The sequence below is a fragment of the Fusarium phalaenopsidis genome (genome assembly GCF_050370095.1).
Source record: "Fusarium phalaenopsidis strain FUZ10S chromosome Unknown contig_32278, whole genome shotgun sequence".
Classification (NCBI taxonomy): domain Eukaryota; kingdom Fungi; phylum Ascomycota; class Sordariomycetes; order Hypocreales; family Nectriaceae; genus Fusarium; species Fusarium phalaenopsidis.
This window is the reverse complement of record NW_028145417.1, coordinates 2,299,062-2,324,889: the sequence shown is the minus strand read 5'-3', so window position 1 is coordinate 2,324,889 and position 25,828 is coordinate 2,299,062. Positions and strand designations below refer to the sequence as shown.

General features: G+C 53.7%; 9 protein-coding genes and 1 non-coding gene across 10 annotated transcripts; 5 read left to right on the top strand and 5 right to left on the bottom strand.

Annotated features, from left to right (window-relative positions):
* Positions 1–844: 844 nt before the first annotated feature.
* LRP88_01353 (uncharacterized protein) lies at positions 845–3,415 on the bottom strand (the record flags this gene model as incomplete). Its single annotated transcript, XM_083238040.1, has 1 exon — positions 845–3,415. The coding sequence occupies one exon, from the start codon at positions 3,413–3,415 to the stop codon at positions 845–847; it is 2,571 nt and encodes an 856-aa protein (XP_083106545.1).
* Positions 3,416–4,413: 998 nt separating this feature from the next.
* On the top strand, positions 4,414–6,883 carry LRP88_01352 (uncharacterized protein; the record flags this gene model as incomplete). The annotated part of the gene is made up of 6 exons (XM_083238039.1): positions 4,414–5,409; positions 5,465–5,949; positions 6,002–6,033; positions 6,094–6,297; positions 6,354–6,589; positions 6,641–6,883. The coding sequence occupies 6 exons, from the start codon at positions 4,414–4,416 to the stop codon at positions 6,881–6,883; spliced, it is 2,196 nt and encodes a 731-aa protein (XP_083106544.1).
* Positions 6,884–6,927: 44 nt separating this feature from the next.
* On the top strand, positions 6,928–7,043 carry LRP88_01351. The gene has a single exon (XR_014475140.1). It is a non-coding gene; the product is annotated as a 5S ribosomal RNA (ribosomal RNA).
* A 461-nt stretch (positions 7,044–7,504) lies between these two features.
* LRP88_01350 (uncharacterized protein) lies at positions 7,505–9,258 on the bottom strand (the record flags this gene model as incomplete). The annotated part of the gene is made up of 3 exons (XM_083238038.1): positions 7,505–7,860; positions 7,921–8,230; positions 8,281–9,258. The coding sequence occupies 3 exons, from the start codon at positions 9,256–9,258 to the stop codon at positions 7,505–7,507; spliced, it is 1,644 nt and encodes a 547-aa protein (XP_083106543.1).
* Positions 9,259–10,599: 1,341 nt separating this feature from the next.
* Positions 10,600–12,507, top strand: LRP88_01349 (major facilitator superfamily domain-containing protein; the record flags this gene model as incomplete). The annotated part of the gene is made up of 5 exons (XM_083238037.1): positions 10,600–10,766; positions 10,824–11,119; positions 11,168–11,336; positions 11,384–12,090; positions 12,146–12,507. The coding sequence occupies 5 exons, from the start codon at positions 10,600–10,602 to the stop codon at positions 12,505–12,507; spliced, it is 1,701 nt and encodes a 566-aa protein (XP_083106542.1).
* Positions 12,508–12,778: 271 nt separating this feature from the next.
* LRP88_01348 (ER-golgi trafficking TRAPP I complex 85 kDa subunit-domain-containing protein) lies at positions 12,779–15,046 on the bottom strand (the record flags this gene model as incomplete). The annotated part of the gene is made up of 1 exon (XM_083238036.1): positions 12,779–15,046. One exon carries the CDS (start codon positions 15,044–15,046, stop codon positions 12,779–12,781), a length of 2,268 nt encoding a protein of 755 aa, XP_083106541.1.
* A 467-nt stretch (positions 15,047–15,513) lies between these two features.
* On the top strand, positions 15,514–16,503 carry LRP88_01347 (Pre-mRNA-splicing factor of RES complex-domain-containing protein; the record flags this gene model as incomplete). Its single annotated transcript, XM_083238035.1, has 1 exon — positions 15,514–16,503. One exon carries the CDS (start codon positions 15,514–15,516, stop codon positions 16,501–16,503), a length of 990 nt encoding a protein of 329 aa, XP_083106540.1.
* A 230-nt stretch (positions 16,504–16,733) lies between these two features.
* LRP88_01346 (transcription factor IIF subunit TFG1) lies at positions 16,734–18,850 on the bottom strand (the record flags this gene model as incomplete). The annotated part of the gene is made up of 3 exons (XM_083238034.1): positions 16,734–16,945; positions 17,003–17,438; positions 17,525–18,850. The coding sequence occupies 3 exons, from the start codon at positions 18,848–18,850 to the stop codon at positions 16,734–16,736; spliced, it is 1,974 nt and encodes a 657-aa protein (XP_083106539.1).
* A 1,284-nt stretch (positions 18,851–20,134) lies between these two features.
* LRP88_01345 (uncharacterized protein) lies at positions 20,135–23,314 on the top strand (the record flags this gene model as incomplete). Its single annotated transcript, XM_083238033.1, has 1 exon — positions 20,135–23,314. One exon carries the CDS (start codon positions 20,135–20,137, stop codon positions 23,312–23,314), a length of 3,180 nt encoding a protein of 1,059 aa, XP_083106538.1.
* A 199-nt stretch (positions 23,315–23,513) lies between these two features.
* Positions 23,514–24,281, bottom strand: LRP88_01344 (XPG domain containing-domain-containing protein; the record flags this gene model as incomplete). The annotated part of the gene is made up of 1 exon (XM_083238032.1): positions 23,514–24,281. One exon carries the CDS (start codon positions 24,279–24,281, stop codon positions 23,514–23,516), a length of 768 nt encoding a protein of 255 aa, XP_083106537.1.
* Between the last annotated feature and the right edge of the window lie 1,547 nt (positions 24,282–25,828).

The window sequence follows — 25,828 nt, the reverse complement described above, 5'->3', positions numbered from 1 at the left end:
TACGCTTCTGGTCTCCAGACCTACGGGGGCCAGACTTCTGGAAGCAACCCCTCTTATGGCTATCCATCTTGGGGCTCGGGAAACCAGTCCCCAGGCCATGATGTGCCTCGTAACTCAGCTCCCACCAACACAGCCCCTGTCAACCATTTCAGCACATCAGGAGGGACTCAGAACAACAACACAGGCAGCGGTTATCAATTTTCTGGCGCAACGTTTACCGGGCAAGTGTATTTTGGTGGGCAGGGGTCTTGAGGAGCAGTTTTGGCCTTCTGTTCAAGGATAGCTGTTTTCTGCGACCAATGGATCTGGAACCGGAGTTCTTGGCTGTTGTTTCTGGAGGCGAGGCACCAGCCAATGATGAGACACCACATTGAAATGAACAAGATAGTGGCACTATTCACAAGGTCTTGTTGTATCCTTGTCATGTAAAGTGGCATGTGAATCCTTATCGTAGATTCTTGTTGTTCTAGGTTGGATAACTTGCCAAGTCAAAACCTGGCGATGCTAGTGCCAAGCAGCCTCAAGTTAGCAGGCCATGCTTCAGTTACTTAAGATGGGATACTTAACACTTCGGGAAATTGAACTTCAGGCAGGCATATCACACAGTTATGAGAGGGAGACGCGAACCGAAAGCGTTGAAACATATGCAGCAAAGCACATGTGGGGAGTCTTCCCGGGCTCAATAAACTTGATTCATTCAACCTTTCCACAACCGGTGACCCCTGAGACAGAGCGCTCTGGATAGTCTTGAGAACCCACTACCAGTATCCAGGGTCAAGGCAATTTAACCGCATCCAACTTGCCCCTTCATCTCTTACAAGTACACCGCACCAAGTCTTCTCAATTAAAAAAACCACGCATCATTCTGCCCATACACCCCAACAACCCGACTCCAAGACGCCTTGGCCTTCTTCAGGATGATGCGATGTTCCGTCCCCAGCGAATGCTCGTCAACCAGTCTATCGCTGACGATACACTCCTCCTCGTCCACTACCGATTCCCTGGTCTGCAATACCACATTGAATTCGGTTCCCCTCCGGAGATCCAAGCATACCAAAAACTTGCCGTGGTATATGGCCTGCACCTGGATCATGATGAGCCCGCTGAGTAGCATGGTCCGGATACTCAGCGGCTGATCGATGGAAAAGCCGTCCCCCCCGCTCGCCTTGCGGGAAAATACCGTATTGAACGGCCCCCGGGTCTGAAGCGGCGTCCCAGATTCTTGTTGAAGCAGCCGTGCAAGGATGAGCTGATCGTCAATACCCGTCACGGAGCTCAGCTCCGAGACACTGCGACATAGGACCTGTCTATGGAGGAAATCCCACCACGTCCAGCTTGCAACGCGAAAACTCTTTGCGATGAGGATAAGAAAGGCTGCCAAGACCCAGGAGAAGGTTGTGATGTTGAAGGGATCCACGCCGGGCAACCGTTCACCGATCGTGATGCCAGCAGCGATTCCACTGAGAACCAGGACAGCTGCCACAGCAGAGACAGTTCCGACATACCAGTCACAGCGAACACGCACGCCGTTTTCTTCAAAGATCCACTCCTCCATACGCTTCGATGCGTGCTCGAACTGCTTCAAGCTGTGTTGGATGTGCTCCTGCTCCTCCCGCAGCTCACGCTCCCGCTCTCGCTCGCGCTCCTCGAAACTAGCCCCTGGCGTGGGTAGCTCCATGCCTATGGTCCGGACTCGGCGGATGGTCTGCTTGCCAGGGTGCCACGACAGCAGAGAATCGCGGGCCACAAGGGACGCAGATAGCTGGGAGACAATTCCCCGGTCCGGGTGGTCACCCCACGTCTTGCGGTACTCATCGGTGGTGAGGCAGAAGCTCGCCTTGAACTCGGTCGGCCGATATAGGATGGTTGTCTGCCCATGGTTGAGGTTACCCTCGGCAAAGGCGAGAACCCCGATGAACTTGGTCACCATTGCAACGATCGTGGGGCTGGCGAGTGTCATTGGCACCATGACGGTGATGACGTCGCTCATGGTGTTGAGGCGCATTTGCTTCAGCTCCGAGTCGCTGGATCCCGGGTCGGCGCGTTCCGTATAATACCAGGCAATGGTAGTCCCAACTGACGTTTGGATGTCTGGAGGCGGCGGCAGATTGGTGTCCTTGGCCTTGCTCACAGTCTTGCTCTTCTTGTTCTGCAAAGCTTGGTGTCGACTTTCCAAACCATTGGCTGCCATGTTGGCCACCTGGAACGCAGCATGGGAGACATTGATGTTCTCGTCGCTTGAACTGCCGAGGAACTCGCCGTCAATGTCCTGGAACAGAAAGACGGGGAAGTCGCCGTAGCCCGTCCTGTATAACATGGCACTCATCTCATACGACGTGCTCAATGCCGTTCGCAGTGTGTTGGTGCCGCGCAGGGTCACGAGGACGTACTGGTAGATCTTGAATATCGGGTACTGCGCCATGGCCTCTTGCATAAAGTACAGCCTTGTGAGGGCTTTATGCGCCGTGTTGGGGCCTACGAAGGATGGCTGACTCCCCTTGAGGCCCATCATCCCCAGCATCCCCTCTAGATCCTCGAGCATGTTTCGTCCTGGACCGTTCTGGCCGTGGTCTGCGGTTCGGCCTCCGGCGCCCCCATATCCAATTTTGGGAGCCGGCTTTGCAGGCGGCGTGTTCTGCAGCGACGTCACGGCATGTTCCCGGAGATCGTCAGACACGACCTTCATCTTGGCTGCCATCTTGGCAAACTTGGCTAGGATTGTGTCGTGCCACATCTTGCCCGATGCCGCCTTGCAGAACATTCGGGAAAGGGTCGCCGTCACGTAGTTGACAAACTCAAAGTAGTCGGCGTGGTTGATGTTGAGTGCGTCGAGGAGGGCATCGCAGGTATTGGCCCCTTTGTCATCGTCGTCGTCATCATCTTGACTGTGATTGGCGACAAAGCGCTCTAGCATCAAGCGGCTCTCCTTGAAAACATGTATTTCCTGAACTAGATCAGGAAAATGCTTGAGTAGGACGCCCTGCGAATCATGGATGACGATGTAGAGGGCAACGAGCACCTTGTCGGCTAGGCCTGCTAGGTTCTCATGGGCTTCCTTGGAGTCGAGCTTGAACTCGTCCGAGCCTACAAAGTGGATGGGAGTATCCAGATCTGTGACGGCTGCAGCAAGTCTTGCAATCTCCTCTTTCCATAGCTCCTCTTGCAAGTTGTCCGGGACACCGTATGCGACCAGGTCCTCGCTATTGTCCAGCCCATCACGGACGATGACACCGGGCGCGAAATCGGGAGAAGAAAACTCTCTGAACTCGCATGCTTTCTTGATGAGATCGGCCTCAGACAGCTGGATTGGGGCGTTTCGGTCGGGTGCTTCGGTTGGGTTGGATGGGGGTGTCGTCGTCGTGTCCGTTCGACGCCGCCTTTTTTTTCTGCCCCAGGCACCCGTCGGGTTTCTCATGATGGCGTGTGGTTTTTGGCTAGGTTTCAACAAGATGAAGGCAAACTGATGATGGAACAGCTGATAAAGCGTAGTTGAGGAGTGTTGTTTGGATTAAGATGAGCAGCCTGAGGAGATCAGCTTCCCCAACGCCCCTAAAGCAGGGCGAATACTTATTTATAAAGCAGCATGTGCCTCTGGAAACCCTCAATATTTCTTGGTTTTTTCCTCCAAAGGCAGGAATATCAACAGTGGCTTGCCGCCGTTGGTGTGCAAGTCGAGTTACACACATTCTGCCCAGCCAGGAGGCCTCGACGCTCCCGAGGGAGATTTTGTAATTTCAACCAAGAAAATCACAATTGACAAAGATCAACTCCGAAAAAAAAAAGTGAGGCGGGAAGGAAGCAAAGCCTGGTATGATACACCACGTCTTAGTTCAACATGGTCTCCGGTTGGCCTGGAGAGCAGGCCGGGCTAGCCTTTTGGGCCGCTTTGCAAAGTTCCGGAGAAGTGAACAATTTGCCTGCGGCAAGGCAGGCAGCGAGGCAACCCTATGTGTGTGGCGGTTCTGCACTTCCACCCCAAGCATAATGACACACCTCAATGTCAAGGCATGGCGGTGTAGGAGAACAGTCACTGTCGCTGTCTGCCTTTATTCCATCTTGCCCAGGGTTTTGAGCCTAGAAGAGAGGCATACAGCAAGGCAGGCGGCAAGGCAACCATATATGTGTGGCGATTCTGCTTTTTTACCACAAGGATGGCGACACGTCTCAGTGTCAAGACATGGCAGTGTAGGAGAGCAGTCACTGCCATTATCTGCCTTGATTCCGCCTTGCCACAGGTTTACAGCCTTCATGGGAGGCAGCCGATCTTGCACTTGAAATCAACTTTGGGTAAATCGTCCGCTCGGGATATTTCTTGGAATCCCAACCCCTCCTTGCTAAGGAGATGCAACAAAACGGAAGAGAACCTCACCTCAACTCGACCCTCTCTTTCTCATTCTCCAAAGCCTCAGCACAATGTCTCTCGAGGCATATCGAAACCTCGGCATCTGCGTCGGTTCCGACGACAAAAGCACCTCTTCAGCCTCAACGGTAGCCGGGGACTCCGAGGAGGTGGTACACTTCACCCACAAAGGCTTCAAAGATGTTACCGTCATCAAGACGCCAACTCCCTTTGGGACGGAGGAAGAGTTGGGTCCCACCTCCGAGTACCTCCCCCCAGCTCCCAAGGCAAACAAGCGGGCCCTCCGCAAGTTTGACCGGTTCTCTGTCCTCGTCCGCAGGGTCATCAAACGCTATGGCGACAGGGACATTCTGGCGGGCACCGAGCTGTGCATTCAGTCCCCGACACTCTGCGACATCTTTCGGAGCATCGTCGTCGACACGCATGCAAGCTTCGACATCACCTCCACCCCCATCGTCATGCCAGCACCCTTCTACGAATTGTTCTTCCGACGAAAGGAGATCGAGGCGTATGTGAACGGAAACGAGAAAGAGGAGAGCCGCGCCGAGGTCAAGCTGCTGCATAACTTCTTCCGCAACGACAAATTGACCATTGACAACATTGCGGCATACGAGTCGATGATTGCCCAGGGCAAAGTCAACACCAAGACGCTGTGGACGTTGTATCCACCCAACGAGCTGCTGTTTGTCAACACTGGGGAGGACCCTGAGTGCTGGCTCTGTCGTGATGTTCAACTTGATCCCAAGGACCCAACGCTCTGGTGGGTCACTGGTGCGCGGCTCGACTTCAACGGCCGTGAACTGGGGCTCACGAATCGAAGATGCGGCATCTCCTTTGCTGGAAGGGTCGATGGGAGCATGGACATCTCCGAGCTGCCTCTGGTGCCGAAGCGCTACTTTGACCGGGCTGCCCAAGTCACGGATGAGATCGTAAAGAGAGGTCAGACCTACCGGGACATCATGGGTGGCGAACTGAATGGCCACGCATACCGCCATTATAAAGGACCCGTGTGGAGTAACGATAGGGTTAATGTCTCTGCCAGGGGCGTGGTGAGTTTCCCCGGACTGTGGCACGTTTCCATTGCTGTTGCGCCATGCTGATCAGGTGTTGGACCAGGCCAATGAGCGTGTTGTCGTCGACTATAAAGCATTCTTGGACTCGAGTCCCTCTGAGGCATCTTCCCTCGAGAATCTCGGAAAAGGATCGCCATCATCAGGCTCGGACTCTGACTCTGACTCTTCGTCAGCCAAATCTAGCGGCGCCGATGACGGTGAGAAAGACGCCTTTGCCGCTCTGCTTGGGAAAATCCCCAAAAAGCACGGTGTGAAAACCATGGAAGATCTGCTCCTTCTCAGCCCGCCCCGCATGCCGGCTTATGGGCTGAAGTCGAAACAATGGGGCTGGGTCCTGATCGAAAACCTCACGCCCGTCGAGGCGAGCGAGGTCCCCTTCCGATCCTTGCAAGCCGATCCGTCAACGAAGTCGCTGGTCAGGTCCCTCGTCGTGGGCCACCAGAACGGCGGGCTGGATAATGACTTTGATGATGTTGTCAGGAATAAGGCAAAGGGTCTTGTGATGATGTTGCACGGGTAGGATTCGCTTCTTGGAGGATGAGGAGCCAGTAGCGCTGACTTGGGACAGAAAGCCAGGCATCGGCAAGACCCTTACAGCAGGTATGTTTCGCCCTGGATTAAGGGCGATCCAACATGAATATATATGCTAATATAATGCAGAGAGCATCGCGGAGCTGAACGGCTCTCCCCTATACAGCGTCTCAGGGGGCGAACTCAGCGTCGATGTTAGCAAAGTCGAGGAAAAGTTGACATCTGTCTTCGAACTTGGCAAGAGATGGAAGGCCATCATACTCCTAGACGAAGCAGACGTGGTCATGACCAAGAGAAGCTCCTCAGAGCTTGAGAGAAACGCAATTGTCGCGGGTGAGCTTCCTCCACACTGCGCTGTCCAGCCCTGTCTAACCTTGAGGCTTGAAAAGTCTGGCTGAGAATGCTGGAATACTTTGAGGGCATACTCTTCCTCACAACGAACCGCCAGGACCAATTCGACGAGGCGTTTCAGAGTCGGATACACCTCACCATCAAGCTGCCCGATCTGGGCCCTAAGGAACGACAGGGCATTTGGGAGGCCCTTGTGCATTTCAATGGCAAGGTGACGGACGAAACGAGCTGGACGCCCCAGATGTTTGAGATCTTGGGCAAGTTGGAGGTGAATGTGAGTTTGCATCATCCCAAGTGTTTGGGCTCTAGCTAACTCAATGGACAGGGACGACTGATCAAGAACCTGTTGAGGACGGCCACCTACCATGCAAGGTCGACCAAGAGAGATAACCCGCTGCGCCCAAGCCACCTCTGCGAGGTCATCAAGGTGGAGCTCTCGAACCACAAGAATATCGAAGAGGTGTTGTCAGAGTTGGAGATGTTGATTGCGCAGCCTAAGCCAGGGGTGAAACAAGTAAACGGGATGCCCAAAATGTCGGAAACTCAATCCGCTCTGACATTGGCTTGAGCTTGCATGGGCATATAAGCTGTTTGTGGAGGTGAAAATAGCACATACGACCATACCCACCGGAGAACTCGGGATCCCGTCCGCTCTCCCATAGATAAGCCGGTGAGGGGCGGACTAGTAGTTGGGTCGGTGACGACCAGCGAATCCCCGCTGTTGTATGTTTTTTGCTCTCAGGTTCAGTTTTTGACCTCTCTTTTTGTTGTGTTGAGTTCCCATTTTCAGCGGTTGGTTTGGCGGCGGGTGGTGGTTGGGGGCGAGGTGTTGGTTGTTGATACCTAAGTAGCTGCCATATTTACTCATTATGTTACGGACAACTAGGTGGAGGGTCACTAGAACTGTGTGCGATACTAAAAAACTTATTTTTAAGTCTTATCATTCTTTCACAAAGCATTCGCCGTGATTCTATATCATCGTTATTCGTCATGGTGTCCCAACTCTGGCATTTCCTGCTCTGCATGTGTCATGTATCGATCTCACACAGGAGCCCATTGGGCATTGAGGGGGCACCTCTCCTCAGTGTTCGTCACACTGAATCGCTGATCATAACCCTTGGCTTGGCTCTCCTTGGGAGGACCTTGTGGCCATTTATCATCCTGTTCAGCCTGTCGCTTGTAGCGTTCCTCACAGGCGTAGGACTTGGCATCGACTGTCGATACCGTCGAAGATGCACGTGTTGTCAATCGGCACGTACTGTTTCGTAATAATCTTGATCATCTCCTGCGCGGCCATGCCACCAGTGACGGCGGAGATGTTGTGAAGCTCACCACCCGCAGCTCGATGCACCTCCTGGGCCGTCTTCTGGTAACGCTCATTACTGGCGGCTTGAGGTGCATTCTGTCCAATGAATGACACGATTTCATCGGCAGAATCGGTGGTGACGTTAGAGGTTGCCGAGAGAGCAAGGTATATGGGGAGAAGAGAGAGCGGCATTTCAGGGCCAGCAACAGCGGCAATCTCATCGTTGGCGAGTTGTTGTTCTATAGAGTTGGGCACGTTAGCTATATGCGTCACAAGGCGTTCAACCTAAAAAGACTTACCAACAACCTGATCAAGCTTGACTGTCTTATCCTCAAGCCCATTGATCAGCTTAATGAAGCGAGCATTCTTGCAAAAGAGCTCAACCTGAGCTGGGTCTATTTCCTCGCCGCCAGGGATACTCCGCACTGTGTCGAGGACATGTTCAACGTCCTTGCGAGCCTGATTCTTGTAGATGTTTTGAAGCTTGATGTAGACACTGGACTGTGCCTTCATGTCAGGGAGTCCACCGGGGACGGGCAAACGACCATGCTCAGAGTAGAAGCGCTTGACAGCCTCAGCAATGATCCAAAAGCCAGACTTGACTTCGTGCTGATGAACGAGTTAGTGAGCTATCATAGATGGATGTGATTTGGACTTACAGGCTCGTGGATGTAGTCAAATACTTGCTGAAGGGAACTGGGGAGAGACGGCACCACGACGTGTTTCATGACAGCAGCCACGGCCTCTTCAAAGTTCTCTTCACCGCCCTCGGGGTTGTCTCTCCGCATTGCTTCGGAGACGGTCTTGCGAAATGCGGTCTTGTCAGCGTAACTGGTGGGATAAGCGCCATCGTGGCCCTGCTGCCACTGTTCGAGGTAATGAAGGAGAATGACTACTAGGGGTAGATGGCCATGCTCATGGTTATCAAGGTTGTCAATATCCTTGGTCATTTCCCGGGAGAACTCCGTCAACTCGGGCCAAGGAGCCAGCAACCTCAAATCCGTGGTAGCGGCCTCGTCGGGATGAGTATCGACGATGGGAAAGGTGCCAGGCAAGGTGGTCTTGAAGTAGGAGTAGTAGCCAACAGAGTGAACGGCGATGGTAGGTGTCTTGTGGTGACTGGCATATTCATGAATGAGTTGCACCTGGTCTTGTGGCAAGGGCAAAGCATATAGGATCATAGTGAACTTGGGTGAGTTGGTGAGAAGGTCTTGAAGGCTGAAGGAGTCATTCTGCGCAAGGTTAGCTATGAAAATGATTTTAAGGTAGGAACTGACCTGAGACTTGGGGTACCACTCGCCCTGGACCTCTGGGTTGAGCTCAAGGAGAAAGTTGGTGGATGCTTCAGCTCTTGGCTTGCCCAGCCAGCTGTCATCGACGAAGAAGTTGACGCCGAGATCTTCGTGGCTCACGGCAGCTGGATCAGCAATGGTAAAGCGGCCGATACCAGGAAGCACCAGGTTCTTGAGTGTCTCAACACCAACGGTGCCAGCACCCGAGTTGACGAGGAGGATGTTGGCCGACTCGAGAGCGGCCTGACCAGAGGCTGCCCACAAGCGGAGCTGACGATCATACTTTCGTTCCTTCTCCGAGGGGCCGTGAAGGACCGGGGGAGTCTGGGTCATGACGTCGGCCATGGTTAAGGATGTGGTTGCGTTGCTGTCTAGGTGGATGAAAGATGGACTCTGGCTGCCGAGATGCCGTGTGGCTTGTTCAACTACCGAACGCGCCTTGGCGACAAGGAACGATATGATGGTCGATACGAAAGAACAGAAGTGCCGTTCGGACTCGGGATGAGGCTCAAGTGCGAGCAACGGGCTGACGATAGCTTGTAGTTCTAGGCGAAGCCATTCGTAGGCGTGGCCGACGTGAGTGAGTGCGAATAACTGGGGCGTGGTGGTTGGTGCCTGCTGGGTTGTTTCCTCAAATCGCTTAGCGCGTCGTGTTGTTGGTGAGAAAAGCAAACACGCTAAGCCTGTTGTAGCAGGTTTTTAATGGGGGACATGGTCCGTGCCAAGCGAGTGCGAGCTTTCGTCTGGGGCAGACACGGAGGTCCGTCCCATTGCTTGGCATCAAGGAACGATACTCTCTGCCCATGCACGTCAAAAGTTATCGATGTCTTTGGTCGAAGGCTATAGCAAATCAGTCTAAACTCAATAGATCTGCCTGCTCTATACTTTGTTGAAAACTATAGACTTGGTCGCTGCCTCCCTTTCATGAACCCAAACTGGTAAAGTTAGCAGCGCCACGATACCATCTCGCTCCCCTTTTGCCTCTCGATTTCCTCCTAAACGGCTCTCAACTCAGGGTCCTTAGATCGAATCGAATGAATTACTGGTTTCTGTCTAGCGCTGCCCCCAGAATCTCGCTATTAGACGGCCGTTTGCCCATATTTCCGGCATTGCTCCGTGGAAAGTGGGTGTTGGTCGCAGCAGCTGTCGCATGGCGTCAGGCGAATGCGAGTGCGGACGTCTCACTCCACTGCAAAGGCCTCATTTAACGCACCTCCATGTTCGAGATCGCGTGAGCTGGCCAATAGAAATTCGTTGGATGTCGTCCCCTTCCCTTCTTGACTGCCTCAGGGATCGTGAACGACAATGGAGGCGAACGCTGTCTCCTTCAAATGCGATCCTCTCCTGCCCATGCCCCTTCCTTGATCAAAATGGGACCCGTTGATTGACATCACCCCCTTCAACGAACCGGCTTCAGATGACAAACGCTCGGGTTGGACGTTCGAACGCGAAGCACATGATTGCCGAAATCTACCTATTCACTGCTTTGTTTGGGCACTTATATCAATGACTCCCCGTTTACATACTGTTGAGTTGGACCAACACTGCTAATCTGCTCGTCTACATCACCTGGGAACTGAACTTTACATCACGGCAGTATTTTCTCGACTGCCTTGCAGTGACACTCTCATCTTCTCTTCAGTCCCAACTTGAAGGAAAACATCGACTCTTCAGCTCTTCGACGCAATGTCTACGGATATGGATCTCAAGGAGAGTGACTCTGTCCAGGACCAAGGCGAGTCTGGAGTGGTGCTTCCCGCCGAGAGTCCTTCTGCTCCTCCTTCAACTCCAAAGGACGAGCACCGTATCGAGGCCGCGATTCCACCGGCTCGCTTCTGGACTTTGAGTCTCGGGTGAGCTTGGCCCTCCTTTTAGCTCGTCTTTCCTGCTCGAACTAACCCCTGTGAAAGAGTACTGCTTGGTCTGTTCCTGTCCATGATCGACACCTCCATCGTCGCCACGAGCCTCTACAGCATCGGCGTCGACTTTGAGGCCCTGGAGGAGGTCAATTGGGTGGCCCTCGCCTACACTCTCGCCTACCTGGGCTGCGCCGTCGTCTTCGCCCGCATCTCCGACATCATTGGAAGACGCGATGCCTTCATTGCCGCTTACATCATCTTCTTCGCTTTCTCTCTGGCTTGTGGTTTCTCTCAGAACCTCGAGCAACTCATCGCTTTTCGCGCTCTTCAGGGCATCGGTGGCTCCGGTATGTTCTAGACTCCCCTTTCCGTGCTCCTTAGTCTGACTCGCCTAGGCTTGTATGCTCTTACCATGATCATCCTCCCGGAGCTAAGCCCCCCTCACCTGACCCAGCACATAGGAGCGCTGGTCGGCATGATTGTTGCTCTCTCCGGTGTCTTGGGACCTGTTCTCGGTGGTATCCTTACTCACTACACCACCTGGAGATGGGTCTTTTGGATCAAGTATACCCTCCCCCTTCCCTTTTCGCAACGCTTCTAACACTTGCCAGCGGCCCTGTGGGCTTTGTATCTCTGGTCATCTTCATATTCACTTGGCCCAAGGCTGAACACCTGCCCACGATCGAACGGCGTGCCTGGAAGGAACTCGACTACTTTGGATCCTTTCTCGCCATCGCCGCTGCCGTCCTGGTTATCTTTGCCTTCCAGACAGCTGGCACCTCGTCTAACGGCGGATGGAAGACAGCCATGTTCATCGCGCCCCTCTTGTGTGGACTACTCGCCTGGGGTTTGCTTGTTGGCTGGCAGGTCTTCATTCAGCACCGATTAAGTGAACGTTTTGCGCCTGCCTTCCCAATCAACCTCTTCCGCAACCGAGTGTACACGACCGCCGCCCTCAACACCCTTTTCATCGGCTTCCCCTATCTGCTGCTCATATATGCGATCCCGCTGCGAATCCAAGTCGTCAGCGGCAAGTCTGCTCTTGTTGGAGGTGTCATGTTGCTCCCAATGCTCGGAGCGTCGGCCCTTGGAAGCATCTTGGCTGGCAAGTTCAACTCTGTCAAGAACTATGTCTTTGAAACCCTCTTCGTTGGTTCTTGCTTGATGATGTTGGGCTGTGGGTTGCTGGTTACTCTTGACCATGCCCCTGACGACGCCAAGTTGCTTGGTTTCATCACATTCTGCGGTCTGGGCTTTGGCTTGACGGTTGCTTCATCCACCATGCTATCGACAATCGAGGCGCCTATCCGAGATTTTGGTACGTTGTTGATTCATAGTTTAATTTTAACGTATTAGGCTAACCATTCGTCAAGCACCTGCGCAAGGTATCCTCTCTCAGATGCGCCTCCTTGGTGGTAGTTTGGGCATCGCAACCTCGTCAGCCCTCCTCAACCAGAGAATCGTGGAGTACCTCTCCGGAATCCTGACTCCCTTCGAGAAGGCAACCATCGGTGGACCCGACTCCCACCTCTCGGACTCGCAGTGGGCGGCCGTCCGCTACACCTACTCGGAAGCTTTCCGAGTGGACATGAAGGTGGCAGCAGGCATTTCGGCCCTCGGTGTCATCTCGACCATCGGCGCTTTTCGAAAGCACCGACTTCTTGTCGCGGAGCAGCGAGCTGCTCTTGTGCGAGAGGAAGCGGCTCGCCGCCGAGCCCAAGCCGATCAACAGTAATTGTTATGGACAAAAGGGGGTTGATCATGAAATGATGAGACTATGATATGTCAAACCTGTAATTACGGGTAGCTAAGACTAGACATGAACTAAAACTAATTTCACTATGTGAATTCTTACTCTAGTTTATCACTGCTGTCGTGGCATATCGTGGACGAAGGGCTTCGAGTGCCTTGAAGAGCAGGTTCGTAAAGGCCATCATCTTATGAAGGCATATGCATGTCAAGATCAAAAAAGCTCATTTAGAAGATTGGTGCTCATTAGATTCCGTCTATGTGCCGTCATCCATCCCTTCCTTAGCCGTCGTATCTCTAAACATATCTCCCGATACAGCACTCGGCCTCCTCGAACGCATGTCATTCAGCGCCTCGCTCTCCTCATCAATATCATCGTCGTCTCCCTCCTCATTCTCATTATCCGACGCGTCAGGGGACTCGGCAAGACTGTGCTGCAGCGACGCCATGAAGTCGCCAGCCGCCCCAAACTTGGTTATCCCCGACTTGTGCGGTAGCGTCGAGTACATCCTGTGTGCCTCGTCCAGACATCGCCGCGCCTGAATGTGCTTTGACTGTTGAAGCCAAGCATCTGCGCTGAGCACACTCCACGTCGCGGACTTGCGACGGCGTGATCCCCAGTGCCAGCTCCCCACGCCTTCTTTGGACCCGTAGCAGATGGCGAGGCGTTCTTTCATGAGAGCATCTCCAACACTGCCAAGGATCTTGGATTCAAGGAGTCGGACTCCCCATCGACCCGCATCATCAATATTGGTCCCGCCTCGAAGGCGAAGCAGCTCGAGGCCGAGTGTTAGACTTCGCAAGGCTCCATAGGGAGAGCTGCACCGGGTGTTGTAAGAGTAAAAGGCAGCCTCCAGCATCTGATCAATCGTCTCAGCCCTATTTTTCGATGACATCTGCACTGGCATGATAAGGAGACTCAGGGCAGCCATTTCGTTAGCTGCAGCATGATGTTTCCAGGCCTTGGAATCGCTAAAGTCGGATCGTAAAAGATCATATGTCGACTGCGCCAGCTTCCAGTCTCGCAACATGAAAGCATAATCGGCCAGTTTTCGCATGATGGCTTCAGGTGCTTCTGCTGAGTAGAACCCAGCCATGTTATAATTATCCCTCGAGCTACTAGTGCTCGATGAGGACCTTGAGCTGCCGCCAAACGCCCATTTTCTTGACAAATTCATGAAACGTCCCGTGATGCCTCGCCGTCGTGAGGCAACCTGATCATTCCAGATGGAAACATGTCGCTCCATTGTAGGTACGATAGACTGTGCCACCATCTCCCGCACAAAAGTACGAATAGCGGTAGCGTCCGACTCGAATATGTATCGTGTGGGATCTTCAAAGTCCTCATCATCTTCACTTCGCCGGATGTCCTCGAGTTCCTCGCGAGCAGACATCCAGTCGCTGCGAGGAAGCGGGATGCTGTCATCGTCCGTCTCGGCGCTCTGGCTGCTTCGCAGACGTAGGAGATGGCAGTGTATGCCCAGATGACGCTTCATCTGCTCAAAAAGTCCCATAGACCTTGTGATGTCATCCTTCTCCTCGTCGTGCACCAGAACGTAATATCGTAGATAGTCACTGTCCACCCACAATGGCAGCCTTTGGCTACCCTGGTTTGTCTCCGTGTATAGCCGCCTCAGCTCTTCAATCGGGTTAGGATTCCGCGAGCTAATTGCGATAACACACGCTACTGGATGTGAGAAAGTCTCATGGGGTGATATGGGAAGGCCAGACAGCAGCCGTCGCAGATATAGGGCGTAGTATGGTGATGTCTCTTCTGACATGTCTTGATTCGCAAACACGCCGTGCTGTGGTGGTGCCGCAAAGGATTCTTCCGCATAGGACAAGTGCCTCTCTACGACAGCTTCCACATCTGCCAAGAGTTGCTTGTCTCGCGACGTGCTCGCCTGGCTACCATTTTGCCCTTGCGACGGCGCCGGGTTCTTGAGGCCAGACACTGTGGGGTCTGGATGCTCAACATTGTCGCCGAATCTTGTAAATCGGATTGAAAAGCCCTCGACCCCTCGGCTCATCCCATTACTATCCCTAATCGTGATCTTGCCTTGGACGTCCTCGCCAAACGGTCGCAGAAGTTCCCAGAGGCCATGACGGAACCCCTTCTCCGTCATCAAAGCCTCCGTATCCTCTGAAGTGTAAATGGAGACATGGGGGACGAATGCCCGCAAAACCAGGCTTAGTGGCTCAGCCGGACTGTCTCCCGCATTCTCGGCGAGTATTCGGTTGGAACGGGAGTCGAAAACGGTGTGCGAGAGGACTCGAGATGGAGAACCTCGGCCAGCTGGCGATATAGACCTTGACCCCGGCGGTGATAGCGTAGAAGCGTAGAGTGAGGCGGCAGAGGGGTTGGATCGTCGAAAGGCCAGGTTGGTCTCGGATTGCGACAACGGCAGCGACTCGAGGATAGGGGTAGAATGTCGCGCTTTAGGAAATTTCATGGCCGATGCTGCCACCGGCAAAGCCTGGAGTGGTTCCGTCGGCGAGACATCATCTTCGAGAGGTTGTGGCATGAAGGCGACGGCGTACGGCGACTTGCTCTGACGTTATCGAGTAAGAGACAGGGAGTCGAGGAAACGGGGCCGGAGTTCGGAGGGAGGGGGGGTTCAAGAGACGCTCGAGAAGGAGGGTGGTGAATCGCAAGCTGACAAGGCCAAGAGTCGGCTCGGCATGATCTTATCGCTGAGAGCAAGAGGACATTTGGCGAATATTGAAAACTGAAGGTGTCTTTAAGCTTGAAAGGACATGGATCTTTTTGGTCTGTGTAGGTCGGGCGACGATGTGGAAACTCTGGATATGAACGGGGTACGTACCTTCTTACCTCATACCGCAGACGTGGGCCGTCCAGGTGGGAGCTCCTGATCACTCTAGCGGGGCCAGGGTGATATTCAGTACCTGCATAAGCTGCATGTGCAACTTCAAGGTTGATGTTGCTTGGGAACAACACTTGAACCTCATCTTTGCCACATTCCGACACACGATGCCCTCAGACCTAGCAGACTATCTAGCCTCTAGATATCTAGTCGCCGACCCGAAACCATCAAAGAAGCGAAAGCGCAAGCGTGGCGACAACGCCAGCGGTGGCCTTCTTATACAAGACGACGACGACTCGGGCTGGGGCAACTCCAGCGCCCAACAAGATGACGAGGGTACAGATGCCCCCGTGACGGTAACGGGGAGATCTGCCGAGTTTCGAAAAACCAAGAAAAGCAATTGGAAGTCGGTTGGAGAAGGGGAAGAAACTCCGAAGGATGATTCTGCGGCCGCTGCGGACGCCATCCTCGCATCAGCGGCTGCGGAGCAGGACGCAGCCAGAGATGAAGACGACGAAATGCCAATCGTGGAGGAGGGTGGGAGTGTGGTCAAGATGAGCGACGGAACCCACGCAGGTCTACAGAGCGCAGCAGCCGTCTCGGCGCAACTCAAGCGACGCCAAAGAGAGGAACGCGAGGACTTTGAACGACACCGCAAATCAGCAAAGGAGGAAGAAACAGTTTATCGCGATGCCACCGGCCGACGAATCGATATCTCCATGAAACGCGCCGAAGCACGACGCGCAGCCGCCGAGGCGGAGGAGAAGGAACGGCTCGCCAAGGAGGCGCTCAAGGGCGAGGTCCAGCTTGAGGAGGCGCGAAAGCGGCGCGAGAAGCTACAAGATGCTAAGCTCATGTCGTTTGCTCGCACGGCCGACGACGAGGAGATGAACAAGGAGCTGAAAGAGCAGGAACGCTGGAACGATCCCATGATGCAGTTCATGGCAGAAAAGAAGGATGCTCCAGGCAAGGGCAAAAAGTCGAAACGGAAGCCTGTCTACGCTGGTGCGGCACCCCCGAACCGCTATGGCATCAAGCCGGGCTATCGGTGGGATGGAGTTGATCGTAGCAACGGATTTGAGGGGGAGAGGTTCAAGGCCATCAACCGGAGAGAACGAAATAAGGGGCTGGATTACGCATGGCAAATGGACGAGTAGAGGCATAATTTTTGATACACGGATTCTATTATATACCCATATCTGAGCGCTTTACATCTCGTCCCAGGACGCTGGTAGGGTTTCAGTCTCATGTGGCATCCATCCCCCGCTGACGGTTCAAAAAATGTTCTCAGCTGGGACATCTTGAGGCTGGTACGAATTATCAAGAGAAACGAAATCCACATCACATGTCTGTCCGTCCAGACTTGGAATCAGTGCTTCCCCTATTCCTAAGTCCTGCGGCGGAGTCGCTTGTCCGGACCATAATCGCACAGCTTCTTGACAAGCTGGATCCATTCGCTCTTGGGCATCTGGCCAGGCCTGTCACCGAGACGATGCTGGAACAGCTTGATCAGATCACCGATAACGATACCCTCGTTGGGGATCTTTTCCAGAATTTCGGATGGCTCGATGATAGAGCCTCCAGCGGAGGGAGAGGCGCCTGAACGATTCATGTTAGCCCAGCTTCAACTTGCTGCAAAGGTTGAGTGATGCTTACCACCTTGTGTTGGGATGGGGCTACCAGCCCTGGATGCCGACGGCGTGCCTCGAGCACTACCGCTGACAAGCTTCAACTTCTTCTTCCTGGAAACGGCGCCATCCGACATCTCACCACCCGTCGCTTCTCCGTCGCTACCGGATCCGGCGCCCATTCGCTGAGCGGCTGTACGCTGGGGCAGAGGAGTGCCAGCCCTGCTTCCCGCAGCAGGCGTGGCAGTCTTCTTGAGCTTCTTCCGAGAGGATTCGTTCCCACTAGACTCTGACAGGGTTGGCGAACCGGGGCGTTTACGGGATTTGCCCTTCTTCGAACCCTCAGGCTTCTTTCCGGATGGAGTGTTGGTGCCCTTTGTACCAGACCCCTTTGACTTTTCGCCAGCCTTCTTATCGTCATCCTCCTTCTTATCTTCATCCTTCTTATCCTCTTCCCCTTCCTCCTCTTCATCGGAGTCGGAATCATCAGACTAATTCACGTGTTAGCGTTGCTTTGTCCACAAACAGCAAGTACCTATAGTGTGCTTACCGAGCTGCTCCAGGGGTTGTCCTCAGAGTTATCACTCTCATATATGTCCTCTCGGTCTCGCTTGATAAGCGCCTTTCTGGTCGCCTTGCCAAGCTTTTGTCGCTCAATCTCCTCCTTCAACTCCTCAGCCAGCTCTCTGTCGACTTCCTGCTCGTCACCCTCACCAAAGAGATTGGCGCCGAGTTGCTCGCGTCGAATGCGATCCTTGGAGTCCTTGGTGTCTTCATCATCGTTCTTTTCAAATAGAGGGGCCTCGTCATCGTCTTGGAACTCATCACCTGACATGTCAATCTCGTCATGTTCAAGCTTTTCCGACCTTGAGGCTGCCTTGAAAGTAGCGCTCTCTGTCTTGACCATCGGGCCGCGTCCGTAGAGAAGCTGTCGAGTAGCCTCGAGATCCTGCCGACCTGCCCTCTTCTCCTCGTCTTTCATGACCCAACGACCAACGTCCACCTTTTTGCCCATCAACGCTTCTGCCTCATCGATTGTGAATGGTTGGAAAGGGGGCTTTGAAGTGAACCTGTACCACTTCTCAAGAGGTACCATGCGGAAGACCGACTGATCGATCATGAAAGCCACATTTGACTCAGAAAGGGCAGCGACGTAGCTACCGACCCAGACATTCTTCCCCTCCGCATCTTCAAGATGCCATGGAAGGGCTTCTTCGTATCGCAGCTCGGATTCCTTCTTGGCAGCTTGTGTTTTCGGGGCCCTGTTGAAGTTTGTCTTCTCTTCTTTTTGCTTCTTGGGTCGCTTGGGGTTGACCTCCTTGGCAACAGGCGCAATCTTGGCCTGGTCGACGGCGCGCTGGGCCTCTCGTTCGGCCTTCATTTGGGCCAATCTCTCCGCCTCCTGCTCGTCCACCTGTGGCACTTCGGGAGCTTCTATCTTGGGGGCTCTTCCTGGAGGGGGTTGACGGGCGTCTCGTCGGTGCAGCGTGACGGGTCGTGCGAAATCGTCCTGGTCGGATGGGTCGATGGGCTTGTCACCCATCTTTGCTTGGGAAAACTTCATCATGTGGTAGCGAATGCCGTCGAGAAGAGCTTTCTTGGTCGTCATGATGGCGATGTCGGTAAATTGGGCAGGTGGTGGCTCCGACCATCCATCATAGAGCTTCCGCCGCTCTTCAGTACTTGGCTTCATTCCATTCTGTGAGCCAGCGTTCGGTTGCGCCCCAGGTTTGGGTCCAGCCTTTCGCGAAACAAGGGGATTCACGCGTGGCTTCTTCCGCATCGGTCGGAGAGGATTCGCCTTCTGGGGTTTCGGGGCGCCGTTCGGGTGGCCAGGCGCGCTGCCAGACGGGCCTCCGGGTGGCGGCGCGCTCATCCTGACGGTATCTACTGGTGATTTGAATGATAGATTCTGCAGAGGGTGCTACCGAGGCAGCAGGTCAGGCTGGGCCTGGAGCCTAGCGTTGCGCCGGGCGCAAACAACGGAGCAAACACGTCGGGATGAGGCGACTATGCTAAAGATGTCGATGGGAGAGAACTTCGCGGTCGTCTCGATCTGCTGGTGATTGAGAGACGAAGGTCAGGAAGGGGGTGGAAGTTATTTCTATTGACAAGTGGATGTTGGTGCAGGAGGAGCGCTAGGTCGTGTTGCTTGCTGCTGGTATGACGATGACAAAGGCGCGAAGCAAGCGAGCAAGCCACAATAGATGGGTGGCTGTGCGCGCCAGCTGGGAACCAGGTACCGAGGGAGCACCGACTCCCACTGGCCTTGGCAAACTGGCAAGGTCTTTGTTCTGGGGAGCTCATCAGGCGACCCACCATCACTTGGGAACCTACACACGGCGATACGGTTTTCTTTGTACGTTTCACTCTACCTAGTCAATTTGCTTGCGCTTCTTCTTGACGGTACCAGACTCTGGTCTTCTTATTTCAATTGAGTGGAGCATTGGAACTGAAGGTAAGCACAGTGCTCGTGAATACTCCAACACTGCTCGTGACATGCCGGCGTCCACTATGGAACTCTGATAAGAGGCGCATGATACACAGTTGGCGCGCAGGGTCTGGCACTGTATCCGGCCGTGTCCACTGGCAAGGGCAATTGTCTGGGCATTTTGTGGGGTTGCAGAGCCTCTACCTACAAACAGGGACGGCTGCTGAACATCATCCAGCATCGCTTTGTCGCCTCATTCCCAATTTCTTTCAAAACATTTCACACGCATCCGTCCTTGCGTCGTCGACTGTGCCGCATCCAATCCCTTCCTGTCCCTTCCTACCCCTCCCTCTTTGACCGGCCACAGGCTGCCCCTTCCCGCTCAAGCGAGGTGATGGGCCAAAGAGAGCCGGCTGTATCTTTACACCCACCATCCAGACCCCTCCCTCAAGTTGGATGGCTCCCTGGACACTCAATTATCGCTACAGGCTGCCGCGCGGCCCTTTTTCATCTCTTTCGCGTTTCTTCTCTTCCTAAGGAGCTTAAAGTCCTCGAGCTTTCAATTCCTTTGTGTCGACGTTCTTTTGCCTGAGAAGTGACTAGCCATACCCTGGTCAACCATCTAAGCCGGCCTCCAACTTACCCACCACTGCCGACTCAAGACAGCTATTATCCTGTCAAGCTCTCACGATACTCGTTTGTTCAGCGTGTTGTATTGGACAGGTCTCGATGCTATCCAACCGTCCAGAGCCGCCTCCTGGCGCGCCCAACGGTGGCCAGCAGGCCGGTCTTGAGAACCACCTTCGCAACCTAATCCTCTCCAACAATGGGCCATTGCAGGATTCTTCTACCGGCAAACCTTCTTCGGGAATTCCCGCGCAGGGTCCTCTGAAGTCAGGGGCTACAGCTCCTGGCTTAGCCGCAAAGTCACAGAATCGCATAGGTAGCAACGTTCCGAGTGAGCCCTCCGCAAAGCCTCCTCCATCCAAGCCATCGCGCAAGCGGATGAACCAGGCACAAAGACGCCAGATGAGCTCTCAATTGTCTATTCCCATTGACCCCCGATCTCAGCAACCCCCGCCTGCAAGGCCCTATCAGAGTCCGACTTCACACTACTCACGACCTTCTCAGTCTTATCAGCGCCACATGCACACCAATTCTCATCCAAGAACGACACATTACGATGGTCGCCAAAACGGTTCGTATGGTCAGCGTCCATGGAACGGCCCTCAGCAGGGCATTGGACCACACGGTTCTGCTCATGGCCAGCCGCCAGGCATTCCTGCGGATTCTATGCCCCTGCAGCTTAGTCGCGGTGGTATGCACCTCTACAACTCCAGACGCGACCCCCAGTTCTCCCCCGAGGAAATCAGCGCCCAGGCTTCTCTCCTTGACCGGCTTTGTTTTGAGGTGGTTTCCAACTCTGAGATCGGGAGATCCGAGATTGCAGAGAAGGAGGCCTTTCGTTGCCGTATCGAAGGCATCAGCCAAGAGGCCATTGCCCGTTGTGAGAAAGAGCAAAACCCAGAAGCAGAGTTCGATCCACTCTCGGTCCAGCTTAAATGCTTTGGCAGTCTATCCTCGGGGTTTGCTACGAAGGCCTCCGACATGGACCTTGGGCTGTTGTCCCCAATGTCTCCTATCCAGCCTGACGCTCCCGGCTCTCAGATCCCGCGCTTACTAGAAAAAGCCTTCTTGGATGCCGGCCTGGGTGCCAGATTATTAACCCGCACTCGAGTCCCTATCATCAAGCTTTGCTCGGATCCGCCAAAGAAGCTACAACAAGATCTTCTCGAAGAGCGCTTCAAATGGGAAAACGGACTTGACGAGACTCACGAAGATGACGAGCATGATCACGACAATGATCAGACTGGTCTTGCTGGTCCTGAAACCAAGACGTCGACATCTCTTGAGGTCATGTCGCCAATATCTTTGACAGCAGAACCTCAGAGTTTCGATATCAAACAGGGTCCCAAGAACACACTCGCCTCATACTACGGTTTGGCAAAGCGCGTTCTCCGTAGAGCGGGCGGTCGCGATGCCACCGTGTCCAACTATCGCGATCTTGCAGATCAGGACTGGGACATTCTGAACCGGGTTTGCCAGGCCTTCGTCGCCGGCCTCTCGGATCCACAACTTCGAGGTCGCTTAGCCAGATACCCATCTCTCACCTTTGAATCCGTCGACAATGGGCAAACCAACCGGTCGCTTCTCGGCGTTTATACGCAAATCGAGGGTGAGCAGATCCGGCAACTTTGGGAGGAGAGAGGTGTCCAGGAGCGAGCCCAACAACCTCGTCTTCTCGCTGAGCAAGCGATGAAAATCTGGGAAGAGGCTCAAAACAAGGGGAACTTCGGCGTGGACCCTGTCTTCTACACCAAGGAACTTCAGCTGGCTCTTGACAAGATGAAGAAGGCGCCTTCAGTGCAGTTTGTGACCCTGGAGCAAACGCAACACGAAGCACCCATTGTCTACTCTACCCGAGCTCTGAATGTAATCAATGCTCTACGGCCAGCGAGCGAGCTCGCAGCCTCAGACTGGGCCCGTCTGGTGGTCACTCAGTACTTGAACGGCATCCATCAAGAGGAAATTCGAAAGACTATAACGGATCACATCGCATCACGAGGCGGAGACATCCCAATCAGAGCCGTCATCCGTATGCACAAGGCCATCCATCTGGCATGGGAATTCGAGCGGGCGATAGAGAAGGATCTTTATGACGAGTCCGTGATTCCGGATATCAAAGAGTACATCGCCCTACTCCGAGCCCCCTTCCAGCAGTCAGACGAATCTTCTGCGAATACCGACTTCATCATTCCTCTTACGCCGGTAACCTCTGGTCTGGTAGCGAGAATCAAGGTCCTTACCGACCCTCACAAGCTGGCCCCCAATCAGCCGCGTGACCGATACCGAGATCGCCTGGAATTCCCTAAGACGGGCGCAGGCGTCCAATGCGATATCAACTTTTCGGCTCACTTGGCTCTGCACAACACGGCGCTCTTGCGATGTTACTCTCTCACAGACCCACGGGTGCGACCAATGGTGCTATTCGTCAAGCATTGGGCGAAAATGCGTGGAATTAACTCTGGATACCGTGGAACTCTAAGTAGCTACGGCTATGTGTTGATGGTACTTCACTACCTGGTCAACGTCGCAGAGCCCTTTGTCAGTCCCAATCTCCAACAATTGGCTCCTCCACTCCCACGAGGGTTGTCGCCTGTCGAACGGGAGAAGGCAACATTATGTCGTGGTCATGACATTCGATTCTGGCGCAACGAAGAGGAAATACTGGGTCTTGCTCAGGCAAATCAACTAAATCACAACAACGCAACCATCGGCCATCTTCTCCGTGGCTTCTTTGAGTACTATGCTCATAGTACGATGTTGAGCACCTTATCAAGCCGAGGCTTCGACTGGGGCAGAGACGTGCTCAGTTTGCGTACACCAGGCGGGTTGCTGACCAAGCAAAATAAGGGCTGGACAGGAGCAAAGACTGTCATAGTCCTAGACGCGCAAGGGGCCGGTCCGCATCCTCCACCACAAACTGAACAAACGCCTACACCGGTAGCTGCCCCCAAAGGGCAAGTCATATCTGATGAAGGCGTGCAGTCTAAGCAAGTGAACACAGCAAGCAAGAACACCGAGTTCAAGGAAATCCGGCACCGGTATCTGTTTGCTATTGAGGATCCCTTCGAATTGGACCACAACGTCGCTCGGACTGTCACACACAATGGCATTGTATCGATCCGAGATGAATTCCGTCGTGCATGGAGGATCATCCGATCGGCCGGAAATGGTAGCTCGCAGGAAGAGCTCCTTCGGGACGTGAATGATGTTCAGGAAGAGGAAAGCCCCTTGTCAAAGCTGCTCGATGATATTCATGGACTCGGACAGACACGAAATGGATGAATAGATGAGAATCATGCTGAGACGACTGATGTACACCTAGGAAGGATGGTCATGGTGGCGGCGTAACAGGGTGGCAGATAGGCCTACAAGATAAACGGTCGGGGATATGTTTTTGGGAATAGTTGAACTTTGATTGTCGGGTGACATGGCAAACAGAGCAAATGAGTCAATCATGTACATTATGTGACTGCGACCATATTCATGTGTCGTGGGACAAGATATCAAACAGATTGCGTGTGGCCGTGTTTCCAGGTCCAGCCTTCTTGCCGCGGCCATGCTGCTTGACTGCCTTCCGCTTCTTTGGTGTCGAGGCTCTCCTAGGTTGCTCTTCAGGATCTGTGTCTGGTAACGGTACTAGCCTAGTGATGGTTTTCAAGATCTGTGCTTCGCCACTCTTTCGCAGAAACTCTAGGGTACTCTCGATAGTTGGAAACTCGGCCAATGACGGGAGGGAGGAAAGCATGCTATGTAGCTCCGGCATTGTTTCCTCGACCGATGCAAGGGATATGACCTGTTTAAGAAGGCGGAACGAGTAATGCGCCGCCTGTAGCTGCGCAACGAAGTGGATGATGTCCCAAGAGACTCTTTTGAACGCTGTTTGCTGCGAGTATTCCTCAAGAATCTGCAGTACGTGGGATTTCTTGCCTTCCTCGCGACAGTGTCTGATGTCCAAGGTTAAACAAAGGATCTGCCATGTTTGGGTTGCATCGCGCTCTGACTCTCCATTGACCTCGGACATCAGGCTCGTGAGGTCTTGGGCCCACGCCTTTGCAGCTTCTTTGGGTAGCATGTGCACTTGTCGGCCTTTTTGCACGCTCGTGTTAACACGTCGATACTCCTGGATGATGGATGATGAGCCGGGGACGATCCATCGAGCAACCGTGTAGGCCAGTTGGCGAATTGGAGTACTCTGCTCCCAGGCACTTCCGCGGGAGGGGTTCTCAAGGAGGATTGGTAAAAATATCATATCGCCGTTTAGATCGTTTGTTTGGGCATCCTGGTTGCCCAACTGCAGGATCAGCTCTGATATCCTGGGATCTAATGGCTCAATTGGTATCTCCCCATCTGTCGTTGACGCAGGCAACGGTGCTGTCTCATGGTCAAGATATTCATGACAGAACCCGGTGTAGCCTGCTGTGTCAGCAACTGGCTGGGCACAGTCTCGCAAGAGCTGAAGAAGTGTGAGGTGAGGTGAGCGCTTACGCTCGTAAGCCAGTCTACAGATCTTAGAGGTAGGTGAGAGCTTCACCTTCTCGCAGATATGCGCAGGGGAGAAGCTTGCACACGCCAGTCTCGATTGACCATCAAGATAGATATCGCGAAGGAACACGACACGGCCATGGCCTAGATCATGTACCAGCAGGTCTGAATCCGAGGTGAGAACTGTGCCTCCGGATTTTGAAAGATGCCGGGCGCAGTATGCATCAGCCTCGCTAGGGACGAGATATACTAATTTCGTGTAGCGTGAGCAAAGTCGTAGCGCATCGATAATTGCTGGTACATGGAAACTAGGTGGTAGAAATGGTTTTCCCAGGGGTTGTGTAGAGGAGAAAAGTGTTGGGGGAGTCTCCTTGGCAGTTGAAAAGTAGGCCGGAGAGAAGCCACTTGGGTCCTTGGAGTGCGATGCTTTGAGCTGATTGAGGCTTTTCACCATTCTCTCCATCCGGACTAGTCGCTTTGCTCGCGGGAGATGGCCGTCGAAGTAAATGGCTTCGCTGGTTTGCTCGAGTTAGCTTGGACTCCCTTAGAAGGAATGGCGACTCACACACTTACACCACGACTGACGAGTTCATCTAGCCATGTGATGGTGGTATCCCCGAGGAGTTGGTATGAGGGCTGGACTATGCCATGTCTATTGCAGATGTGAAGAATGTGATATGCCAAAGCAGGGCCATCAATGACTACTTGGTCGTTGTCAAGAACTCCATGAACCGCATAGGGTTCTAGGGTAGAGATGAGATGAGGGATGCCCATTGCGAGAGTGGTTAATGGACTCGCTGTGCCACTCTCATCGGAGCTGAGAATCTAAAACGGAAGGTTGTCCTCGAGGGAAAGATCGAATGCTGGCCGTTTCTAGAAAACCTCCAAGTCAGACGTTGTCACGCATTGAGCGATCCGTTAAAGGCAACACACGCGGCAGAGGCGGCCGGCTGGATGCGTTCGCAAGAATTCCGGCCTCCGGTTGCGAGGCTGTGACGCACTTTCCGAAATGCCCCGCTTGGTCACCGACGGCGGGGACTGCAAACTGCAAGGACAGTGTTTGGCACTGTATGACACCGCAGATAACGACTGGCTGAGAGCCGCCGATAACCCTTTGCGTAACCCAACCTGTTGCCGTGCGGCCGCTAAAAAAAAGCAATACGGCGCACACTGAGTCCCGTGCGCAGAAGTGGCTTGGCTCGGCTCGCACGGTGCTCTGTACCGCGTCCATGAAAAAAAAAGCTTCCCACCTGAGCAACGCAGCTTTTTCCCAACCTTCTTTCCCTCTCAATCTTTCCACGCTTCATCCTCACG